General features: G+C 53.5%; 1 protein-coding gene across 3 annotated transcripts in view; it reads right to left on the reverse strand.

Annotated features, from left to right (window-relative positions):
• LOC133348840 (syntaxin-1A) overlaps positions 1–12,440 on the reverse strand; it is a 91,591-nt gene that overhangs the window by 78,022 nt on the left and 1,129 nt on the right. For all 3 annotated transcript variants that reach the window (XM_061561893.1, XM_061561895.1, XM_061561894.1), the window contains exon 2: positions 3,276–3,353. In XM_061561893.1, coding sequence (XP_061417877.1) covers positions 3,276–3,353 — 78 coding nt within the window. The remainder of the gene's footprint in view (positions 1–3,275; positions 3,354–12,440) is intronic.

Genomic DNA, 12,440 nt, shown 5'->3' on the forward strand with positions numbered 1-12,440 from the left:
TGATGATGGTGGTAATGATGGTGATAATGATGTTGCTGCTGCTGATGATGATGATGGTGGTGATGATGGTGATACTGATGATGTTGCTGCTGCTGATGGTGGTAATGATGGTGATACTGATGATGTTGCTGCTGCTGATGATGGTGATAATGATGGTGATACTGATGATGTTGCTGCTGCTGATGATGGTGATAATGATGGTGATACTGATGATGTTGCTGCTGCTGATGATGGTGATAATGATGGTGATACTGATGATGTTGCTGCTGCTGATGATGGTGGTGATGATGGTGATACTGATGATGTTGTTGCTGCTGCTGATGGTGATAATGATGGTGATACTGATGATGTTGCTGCTGCTGGTGATAATGATGGTGATAATGATGGTGTTGCTGCTGCTGATGGTGATAATGATGGTGATAATGATGATGTTGCTGCTGCTGATGATGGTGGTAATGATGGTGATGCTGATGGTGATACTGATGATGTTGCTGCTGCTGAAGATGATGGTGATAATGATGATGTTGCTGCTGCTGAAGATGATGGTGATAATGATGATGTTGCTGCTGCTGATGATGGTGGTGATGATGGTGATACTGATGATGTTGCTGCTGCTGATAATGATGGCGATAATTATGATGTTGCTGCTGATGAGGGTGGTGATGATGATGATGATGTTGCTGCTGCTGGTGATAATGATGGTGATAATGATGGTGATAATGATGTTGCTTCTGCTGATGGTGATGATGCTGCTGCTGATCATGGTGGCATTGTGGTGCACGCCAGCAACCTTCTCCTCACCCCTTCCCCTCACCCCTCCCCCAGCCCCCCTAGCCAATGGATACAGATGCTCTCGGGGTCTCGGCTAATGCAGACGGGGCCCCCGATGGCACTGTCAGTGCCTGCAACAATAGCCACTCGCCACAGTATTCATAGAGCCAATATCCCGACCCGCGGGCCATTTGCACACAAAGGCAAAGACAAATGCCCCCCCGCCCCCTCCCCCCTCCCCCTCCCCCGCCCCCGCCCCCGCCCCCTCCCCCGCCCCCCGCCCCCTCCCCCGCCCCCCGCCCCCTCCCCCGCCCCCCGCCCCCGCCCCCTCCCCCGCCCCCCGCCCCCGCCCCCCCCGCCCCCTCCCCCCGCCCCCCGCCCCCTCCCCCGCCCTCGCCCCCGCCCCCTCCCCCGCCCCCCGCCCCCTCCCCCGCCTCCGCCCGTGTAGCCGACACGGGCCGCTGGGGGAAAGGGCTGCTCGCCGGCTTCGGAGTGCAGTGCGCGCTAACCGCTGCGCCACCGCTCCCTCCCCCCCGACAGACACCCCACAAATGCTCATCACACACACACACCAATTAGATACTCATCCAGCCACGCACACGCATCACAAACACACATGAAGCCACACGCGCGCACATTACACACCCACACACAGCCATCGTCACACACACACAAAACAAGACAAAGATCCCCCGTATAGTCTTAACAGACTGTTGGGGCAAGTGCCAACACCACGCCCAGCCGCCTTTGTCTCCCTAGTGGCGATGTTTGCACATCGCAGCAGGTACTCATTTGAGGCCAAGTCGACCTAGGGGAGGCCCAGGACCGGTTCAGATAATCGTCACCGGTTTTGCCCGTGAGCGGGAATCGATCTCGGGTCGCCAGGTTCATAGCGCAGCGCGCTAACCGCTAAACACTACCGCTCCCCACCACACACACATCCCACACACACATTACACACAATCACCATCACACACATACCCACTTTAACCCCCCCCGCCACACAAACACTAATACCACACACGTACAAACATTTCACACACACACATATTCATCATTCGCTGGAGATGAGCACAGCTGTGGAGGCGCCGTTAGATGGGCTCACAAATGACCCCCACGGGAGACTGGACACGTGGAAGCAACGAAGACCCCTCCCTTCCCACCCTCCTTAGACCTCCCCCTCCTCCTCCCCCCTCTCCTTACCCCCTCCCACCCTCCCCACCGCACTCGCCTATCTCATATCACACACACAGACTCGCAGACACGCAGACGCACCCGGATAATCGTTAGCACTCGCACACTCACAGGGTCATCGATGAACTCACGCACTCATTGACCACGGAAGGACTGACAAACTCATCGACACACTCATAGGGTCATCGATGAACTCACGCACTCATCGGACTGACAAACTCATCGACACACTCATAGGGTCATCGATGAACTCACGCACTCATCGGACTGACAAACTCATCGACACACTCATAGGGTCATCGATGAACTCACGCACTCATCGGACTGACAAACTCATCGACACACTCATAGGGTCATCGATGGACCCGCGCACTCATAGATCGTGGATTACTGACAAACTCACAGACACACGGACAACACTCAGACACTCATTGGCATGCGGATACACGCACACATACTTAGTCAGCGATGGACTCAGCAACAACCATCGCTCACGACTAAGTAGCGGTGACGTTGCCACGGTGCTTGTGCCAGGCCAGGTGCACCTTGAGACCACGTGAAGTTTCAAAGGCTCGCTGCTGGCAGGAGGTCACGTTACAGACCCAGGTGCCATGGTTTGACTGACTGAGATGACAGGCAGATGCGCCACCTGTCCTCCTCACTGTGCTAACTTTCTGCGTTTAACCGCCCGACCCTCCGCTCGTTGTTGTGAGCCTTTGGATTTCACTCGACTGATGCTTCTTTAAAGGGCTCCATGCATCACCAACATCGAGAAGGGACGGCGTAACTGTGGCGGAGAAAACCCGGAGATTCATTTGAAGCAATATACCAGGTCGCCTCCACACGGCGTTATGCAGCCGATGAAAAGATGATGCCACCCGACTGATTCGGAGTTAGACATCTGCTGCCAAACTGGAGCTGGTCATAAGCTCCCTGCTCAGGTATGGAGACGTCTCCACTCTCTCCACAACTATCCCACAACTCATAGGGAGTTAAGGGGGTGCATCATTTGATGGGGCTGATGGAACGGCCCCAACGCTTAGTGGCACCCTCCAGATTCGGCAGCAGCATCTCCAACTCCGTTTCCAGAGCGAGCAGCAATTACCAGATCATCAGCATATACCTCGATGGACTCACACACATACAGACAGAGATACCCCGTATTGCCTTAACAGACTGTTGGGGCAAGTGCTGTTAGCGAGCAGCACCTATGAAGACCAGCATGGCACACGAGAGGATGGGAAGGCAACACCACGCCTGGCCGCCTTTGTCTCTCATTTAAAATGAGGTCAAATGTCACACACACACACCTGTTCGAAGAACTGGTCCATGAAGTGGTCCCGGTCAACGATGACGGCCACCTCCTCGTCATCGTCGCTGTCCTTCCCCTGCACACGCAAACAAACACACACACATGTTACGTACGTTGTATGTGTGTACGTCGAACTTATTTCGCACCTTTCGTAGCCAACCGCGCCACGTACGGAGGTGAGGGGGAGGACAACAAAGTGAACACGAAAAAGGTGAAACGAAATTGAGTTCTCAATCGACGTTTCTACGGAAACAAGTACACGAGTAAGCGAGCAAACGAGCGGAAGAAAAAAAAAACCTCGCAGCGAACGCAGAAGCGATCGTCGCAGAGCGCACAGGGCGTGGTCGCAGCGTCCCCGCAATATACACGAGCGCTCAGAGGTCACCTGCCGATAGACACGTGCGCTCAGAGGTCACCTGCCGATAGACACATGCACTCAGAGGTCACGTGCCGAAAGACACGTGCACTCAGAGGTCACGTGCCGAGAGACACGTGCACACAGAGGTCACCTGCCGATAGACACATGCACTCAGAGGTCACGTGCCGAGAGACACGTGCACTCAGAGGTCACCTGCCGATAGACACGTGCGCTCAGAGGTCACCTGCCGATAGACACATGCACTCAGAGGTCACGTGCCGAGAGACACGTGCACTCATAGGTCACCTGCCGATAGACACGTGCACACAGAGGTCACCTGCCGATAGACACGTGCGCTCAGAGGTCACCTGCCGATAGACACGTGCACTCAGAGGTCACCTGCCGATAGACACGTGCACTCAGAGGTCACGTGCCGAGAGACACGTGCGCTCAGAGGTCACCTGCCGATAGACACGTGCGCTCAGAGGTCACCTGCCGATAGACACGTGCACACAGAGGTCACGTGCCGATAGACACGTGCGCACGCAGAGGTCACAAAAACAACCAAGATAAAGATCCCCCGCATTGCCTGTTGGGGCACGTGCTGTTAGCGAGCACCTATGAAGGCCGGCATGGCACACGAGGGGGTGAGTGGCCGGCACCACGCCCGACCGCCTTTGTCTCCCCAATGGTGATGTTTACACAATGCACCAGGTACTCATTTGAGGCTGAGTCGACCAAGGGGAAACTCAGGACCGGTTCAGATAATCGTCACCGGTGTTGGCCGTGAGCGGGAATCGAACCCGGGTCGCCAGGTTCATAGCGCACAGAGGTCACGTGCCGCACGCGTCACTGAGGCCGTGACGTCGTCTGCGATTGGATGAAAATCACAGCAGCGTCTGTGAACCTCGTGCAGCTCGTAATAATAATACTACTACTATAATTATTATTGATTTCATCATTGCGCTCTTCTACCCACGAATGCCCCACTGAGTATCCAGACTCGTTTTGCAGGGGGGGCTCCTACCGAAGTCGATTGGACATACGTGAAAAAGAGCTTCATAAGGATCATCGGATTCCTCCTCCAGTATAAATGAATATTCAGATTGTCGCAGCATATCTTCTTGGTTCTTTCGGTAAAGTCACGTAGAAGGGAAGTAATAAAATAATAAATAATAAAACATAATAAAATAATATAATAATCTAATAAAAGAATATAATATATTATTTTTATTATTTAATTACTTCCCTTCTACGTGACTTTACCGAAAGATCCAAGAAGATGAATCCCTGCAGTCACGAAAGCTTTAAATCGAAATTTGTCGCAGCATAGTTGTGGGGTCGGGGGAGCGATGTTCCCAGTAAACATATAACGCGTGGCCCAACGTTGGGCCCAACAGGGGTTTGCTCTGTGCAATCCCAATTGAGTAATTTGCAGGTAATTCTTGCAGCGGTGGGATCTTTGACCGACACCGGTGACATCGTGTTTCTTAGCTCCCTCGATCGCGCGTGGAAAGACGAACTTGGCGATGAAAAGTAGTCACGTAGCGACGTGGCCTACAGGGGCCAGGTCGCGCATAACTACCCAGGTGAGAGGGACGAGGATGAATCGAATTTCCAAGGGTGACCTGGGGACATCGGTCTGCCAGTTAGAGGGGGCGACGATTCGCTTGGCGTCGAAGGGAAGACCGCCAGGGTAGATGGTGGAGGAGACCGTCAGGGCAGAGTTATGGATCCCTGTGAGTCTGTGGGGCTCTGTGCGAGTCTATGGATCACTGTCTGTGGGGGGTTTTCTCTCAGTCTATGGGCCTCTGTGTGAGTCTATGGGTCTCTCTGAGTCTATGAATGGATGGTGAGATTCTGCTGGGGCAGATGTATGGGCCTCTGTTGTGAGTCTGTGAGTCCCTGGGTGAGCCTAAGGGCCTCTGTGTGAGTCTATGGGTCTCTCTGTGAGTCTGAATGGATGGTAAGGTTCTGCTGGGGCAGATGTATGGGCCTCTGTTGTGAGTCTGCGAGTTCCTGGGTGAGCCTACGGGCCCCCGTGTGAGTCTATGGGTCTCTCTGTGAGTCTATGAATGGATGGTGAGTTCTGCTGGGGCAGAAATATGGGCCTCTGTTGTGAGTCTGTGAGTCCCTGGGTGAGCCTACGGGCCTCTGTGTGAGTCTCTGGGTCTCTGAGTGAGTCTAAGGCCAAGTGGTTGGTAGTGCAGCAGCTGTGGGATCTGGTGGAGGGCAGAACGCGTTGGCATGGTGGTGGTGGTGGCGGCAGTGATGGTGGTGGTGGCAGTGGTGGTAGGTGGTGGTGGTGGCGGGTGGTGGTGGCGGTGCTGGTAGTGGTGTCGGTGGAATCAACAACGGCTTTGGCCACGATGATGATGCCTCGATGTTGATAAAATCGTGTACGTGTTTACGTAGCCAACCGTGCTAATCGGAGGTGCGGGGAAGGACAACAAAAACATAGCATGCAAATGAGAATGCTCATCTTACAATTGGCCCTAATGAGCCACACACACACACACACAACTGTGCACGCGTGATACACAAACTAAAATGCAAAACGATATAAATTTTAAAATAAAAAAATGTATCTATTATTTAACAGAATCGCCAGGGCGAGTCGTCACGATTCAGCCAGTGTAGCGGCGGTGCGTCTTCCGTTACATGCCCGATTATTCTCGAGTAACGCGTTACTTGCAGTAACATTGCATAACATTGCATAACGCGAGGGGAGGGGTCTAAGGCGGGGTGGTGTAGGAGGGAGGGAGGGAGCGGTGGGGGGATAGAGGGGAGGGGCTGACCCCCCCTCCCGACACCCCGCCCCCCAGCAATCTCTGTGCGTGCTGTCCAATTTCGCAGTGTAATTACGCGTGAGTGTGATCATGTAATTCCTGACACTATACTTGCATGTGTGTGTGCGCGCGCGTGTGTGTGTCTGTGTGTGCCTGCACTTAACTTGTTACACGCTTGTTTATGTACGTGTTTGTGTGTGGGGAGACAAAGGCGGCCGGGCGTGGTTTCGGCCACACCCCACCTCCACCCCCTCCTCCTCCTCCACAGTGCGTCATGTTGAACTGTAAAGGTGCTCGCTACGAGCACTTACCCACACAACCTTTGTCTTTGCATCTGTTGGGGGTGAAGAGCGGTGGCGCAGTGGTTAGCGCGATGGGCTATGAACCTGGCGCCCCTGAGTTCGATTCCCACCCCCAGACTGAAGAGTTTGTAGCGAGTGAAATCTGAACGTGCGATGGGTCTCCATTAAGTCAACTCAGGACTTTTTAAATCCTTTATATTAAGTTCGCTTGCTTGCTTGCTTGCGCGCTTACGACCGTGCAAATCTTTCGGTCGTTTTTTAACCCACTTCCCGTGATCCAATCGAGCTGACATTTTTTGCACACAGACTCGTTGTGCGTGACAATTTATTTTCGTGAAATTTTTTTCCCCAAAATTTTCCACTTTTTAGGGGGAAAAAAATTTCATATTTCATTTAAAATACCAATGTGATAAAAATGAAACTCTTACTCAAGAAAAACAGAAATGAATAATACAATAAAACCGATGCCACGCATATAAAGGATTTATAGTGAAAAACTTAGTTTTTACGGGTTACTTTTTTTTGTTTAACGAGAGCCTGGCGCTGCGTGTCAGCTTCAACACTGGGGAGACAAAGGCGGCCACGCGTGGTTATGGCCAGTGCCGGGTTTAATAGGTGCTCGCTAAGCAGGTCATGAGGATGACAGGAAAGGGGATTGCTATTTTGTTTTGTGTGTGTTAAATTGGTCTGTGTGTTACATTGCTCTGTGTGTGCGTTAAATTGCTATGTGTGTTTGTGTGTTAAATTGGTCTGTGTGTTGGTGTGCTAAATTGCTCTGTGTGTGCGTTAAATTGGTCTGTGTGTTAAATTTGTCTGTGTTTGTGTTACATTGGTCCGTGTGTGTGTGTTAAATTTGTCTGTGTGTGTGTGTGTTACATTGGTCGGTATGTGTGTTAAATTGGTCCACGTGTGTGTGTGTGTGTGAAATTCCAAATGTGGATCGGTCGTGTCGTGGTTAGCGCACTGCGCTACGACCTCGGCGACCCGAGTTCGATTCTTCACTCACGACCAATTCTAACAGTGGCGAATATTTTGAACCGGTTCTGGGACCTCCGCTCGGTCGACTCGGCCTTAACATCAGTAGCTGGTCCGCCATGTGTAAATATCAGCATCGGAAAGACAAAGGCGGTCGGGCGTGGTCCTCCTGGCCACACCACCCCCTCGAAGTGCAGGGTTGGTGCTCGCTAACAGCACTTGCCCCAACATTCTGTTAAAGGCTATACGGGGGGATCTTTGCATTTGGCCATTGTGTCAAATTCCCTGTCGATTAATTATAGAATTGTTTTCCAAGTTTATGGAAAAGCACCACATACACATATACATCGATACATAAAGACAAAGCCCTCCCCTAGAGCCTTTAACAGATTGTTGGGGCAAGTGCTGTTAGCGAGTAGCACCTATGAAGGTCGGCACGGCATACAAGGGGGTGGGTGGCCAGCACCACGTCCGCCCGCCTTTGTTTCCCCAGTGGCGATGTTTACACATAGCACCAGGTATTCATTTGAGGCTGAGTCGACCTAGGGGAGGCTCAGGACCGGTTCAGACAATCGTCACAGGTGTTGGCCTTAAGCCGGGTTCGTAGCGCAGCGCGCTTGGCACAACACAACTGTTCCCCACACACAGATACATAGAGACACCCATAGACACACGTAGACACACATAGACAGCACACACACGTAGGCATCACGCACAGCATCCGGAACAATAACCAACACAGACAACACACACACATCACACACCAGCACACACATAGCGCACACACGGACAGCACACAAACCACACCATACACAGCATACCATAGACAGCATACACGCGGTGATACCGCAACACACCCCCAGCCCGCCCCCACCCTTCCCCCCCTCGCAACCACCCCCCCCCGCCCTCCCGTCCCCACCCCTCCCACCGCCTCCCCCCGCCCCCCGCCCCCGTGCCCCCGCCCCTCCCTGCGCCCCCCTCAGCCATGTTTGATGCGGCGCGAGCCCCCACCCCGCAACAGCCACGGGGAGAGAGCGGGCGATGGTGGTGGTGATGATGATGGTGATGATGATGGTGGTGATGATGGTGGTGGTGGTGGTGATGATGGTGGTGATGTGGTGATGATGATGGTGGTGATGATGGTGGTGGTGGTGATGATGATGATGATGGTGGTGATGATGATGGTGGTGGTGATGATGATGGTGATGATGGTGGTGGTGATGATGATGGTGGTGGTGGTGGTGATGATGATGGTGGTGGTGGTGATGATGATGATGGTGGTGATGATGATGGTGGTGATGATGATGGTGGTGGTGATGATGATGATGGTGGTGATGATGGTGGTGGTGGTGATGATGATGGTGGTGGTGATGATGATGGTGCTGCTGATGATGGTGGTGGTAATGATGATGATAGTGGTGGTGATGATGGTGCTGATGATGGTGCTGATGGGGGTGGTGATGATGGTGGTGATGATGGTGCTAATGGTTGTGCTGATGGTGGTGGTAATGATGATGGTGGTGGTGATGATGATAAGAGTGCTAATAATGACAGTTATGGTGCTGATAATGTTGATGGTGATGATGGTGGTGATGATGATGATGCTGAGGATGGTGCTATTAGTAAGCCCAACGTGACGGTAACGTTGGTGGTGAGTTCGATTCCTGCTCACGGTCACCAACATCGGTGACAATTATCTGAACCGGTCCTGGGCCTCCCCTAGGTCGACTCAGCCTTTAATGAATACCTGATGCGGTGTGTAAACATCGCCACTGGCGAGACAAAGGCGGCCGGGCGTGGTGCTGGCCACCCACCCCCTCGTGTGTCCTCTCGGCCTTCATAGGTGCTCGCTAACAGCACTTGCCGCAACAGTCTCTTACGGCTATGCGGGGGAGCTTTATCTCTGTGAATACGCCTGTGTGTAAGTCTGCGTTTTCGTCGTAGGTCCCCGTGTGCTCGTGAACTGCACGGGGCACGGGATGTGCTGTCCGGTACCACGAGGACCGATCGACCGCTCCTACTCCACGTATCCCTCCCCCCTCCCGCTCTCTCACTCTCATCCCTCTTGCACTCCCGCCACCACTCCCGCTTTCCTCGCTCTCTCCCTCCCATCCCCCCCTCTCACTCCCATCCGTCTCTCCTCCCTCCCTCCCTCTCGCTCCCACCCCCTATCGCTCTCCTCCCTCTCTCGCACTCCCATCGCTTCGCACCTGCTCCGCAAGTCAGCGTCGTTGTGGAGTGATTTGCTGCTCAAATGAGCATTGAGGCATTGGTGGAAGTTCCACATCGCTGGTGCGCGACAGAGTCTGTGCATAGCGTAAATATAACCGCTGACTCCACACACGCAGAAAGTGGTACTCGTTTTATCGACGCCAGGAGGGGGGGGGGGGAGTGGGATGATGGGCTGAGTCAACCCCAGGAGTAGTTCAACTTGTAACTTTCCGATTGGGAAGTCGTTCGCTCGACCGCTGAGCGACCGGGTCCGACAGAAGCGTTGTACGTTGCGGCAGGAGCAGCAATGGAAGTGGGGTTGGCTTTGTGTGCGCGCGCGCGCGTGGTTATATCGATAATCGCATAAAACCGGTAGAGAAAAAAAAAACACAACAACCGGTCATTACCGGTTTGCGACGCGACTCGGCATGTCTAGCATGTCGGCCGGACAGATCTTGTGTGCGGTTGGGGTGAAGTGTGGGTACCGCTACTCCAGTAGCCACACTTTATACACACGTGTGGGCTGGCCAGGAGCTGTGGACGAGCTGGGGAGGCCGCGCGGCACCACGCGGGGAGCGCATTCGGTGTGGAATGCTGCTCTCCAGACAGCAGTCGCGTGAGCTAGCAATTGCATGTGCTGCGCCTTTATCTATTTGTATTGTTGTTGTTGCACATGCTAAGCCGATCTAGGGGGGGACCCGGGACCGGTTCAGATATTTGTCAACGACTTTGGGCGTTGGCGGGATTCGAACACGTCCAGTGGCCGCTGCAGCCCTAACCACTGCGCCACCGCTCTCCACAACGCACGCACACACACACACAGACACTGCTCTGTACGCAAATAAATATACGTCGAGTACACACGCGCAGACACAATAACAATGCTCACACACGTGTATTCACATATCGCACAAAGACACACTACAAAGATCACCCGTATAGCCTTCAAGTGCTGTCAGCGAGCACCTATTAAGACCCGTATGGTACACGAGCTAAAGTGGCGAGCACCACGTCCGGCCATCTCTGTCTGCCGAGTGGAGGCGATGCTTGCACGTCGCACCCAGGTACTCATTTTAGGCTGAATCGACCTAGGGGAGGCCCAGGACCGGTTCAGACAATCGTCACTGCCCCGTGTTGGTGGCCGTGAGCGGGAGTCGAACCCAGGTGGCTGCTTTCGTAGCTTGGCGCGCTAACCGCTGCACTACCGCTCCCCACACGTACACAAACACACGCGAATACAAATATAAATACACACAGACACAGACAAAGGCACGCACACGCGGACACACACGAGCGTGGAAGACGCACCACACAGAAGCGCCCATATACAAAGATCACCCAGAAAGGCTCCACCGATTCTGGGGTCAAGAGCTGTCGGCGAGCGCCTTTGAATTCCTGGCACCGTGTAGCTAGGCAGGGATGTGGTGGCCAGCACCACCACACACGGCTGCGTTGTCTCACGCCACAATGAGGTCTTCATTTAGGGCTGAATCTACCTTAGGGAGGTGTGAGGACCAGTTCAGATGTTCGACGTGAGCGGCAATTGAACACGGGGTTTCCAAGTTCGTAGGCGCATTGCGCTAACCACTTAGGACTATCGCTCACCATACACACACAAACCCGGACACACACAAACACATACAAAGATCCCCTGTGTAGCCTTTAACGGGATATTGCGGCAAGTGCTGTTAGCGAGCACCTATTAAGGGCGGCACGACGCACGAGGGGGTGAGTGGCTAGCATCACGCCCGGCCGTCTTTAGCTCCCCAGCGCTGATTTTTTTTTTACACACACCGCACCACGTACTCATTTAAGGCCGTAGAGACCTATGGGAGGCCCAGAACATGTGCTCATTAGCACTCGCCACTGACAATAGCCGTGAGCGGGAATCGAACTCGGACCTCTGGGTTCGTAGCTGCACTACCGACTTCCCCATTTGGGCTCAAAGACAAAGATCCCCCGTCTAGCCTTAACAGACTGTAGGAGCAAGTGTTGTTCGCGAGCACCTATGAAGGCCGACACGCCACAAGAAGCGGTGGGAGGCCAGCACCACGCCCGGCCGCCTTTGTCTCCCCGAGTGGCGATGTTTACACATCAACAACCAGGTACTCATTTGAGGCCGAGTCGACCTAGCGGAGCTCCAGGCACCGGTTCAGATAATCGCCACTGGTGTTGGCCGTGAGCGGGAATCGAAGTCGGATCTCTGGGTTTGTAGCTGCACTGCCGCTCCCCCATTTGGGATAGCACACACACACACTCACGCACAGAGACATCGACATGGATATACACACAAAGACACAAGAGACACAAATACAGACACGCATATAACACACACACACACAGAGAGGCACAAACATGCACACTCACGCACACAGACAAATAGACACACGCACACAGAGACACATGCACACACACACACATGACAGTCACACACACAGAGACACATGCAGACACACACACACCATAAACTCGTACAATGAGACACATATGAGGGCACGGACACGCTGCACACACTCACACCGTGACAC

The sequence above is a fragment of the Lethenteron reissneri genome, chromosome 28, assembly GCF_015708825.2.
Source record: "Lethenteron reissneri isolate LAM-NWPU_2019-01 chromosome 28, ASM1570882v1, whole genome shotgun sequence".
Lineage (NCBI taxonomy): Eukaryota > Metazoa > Chordata > Hyperoartia > Petromyzontiformes > Petromyzontidae > Lethenteron > Lethenteron reissneri.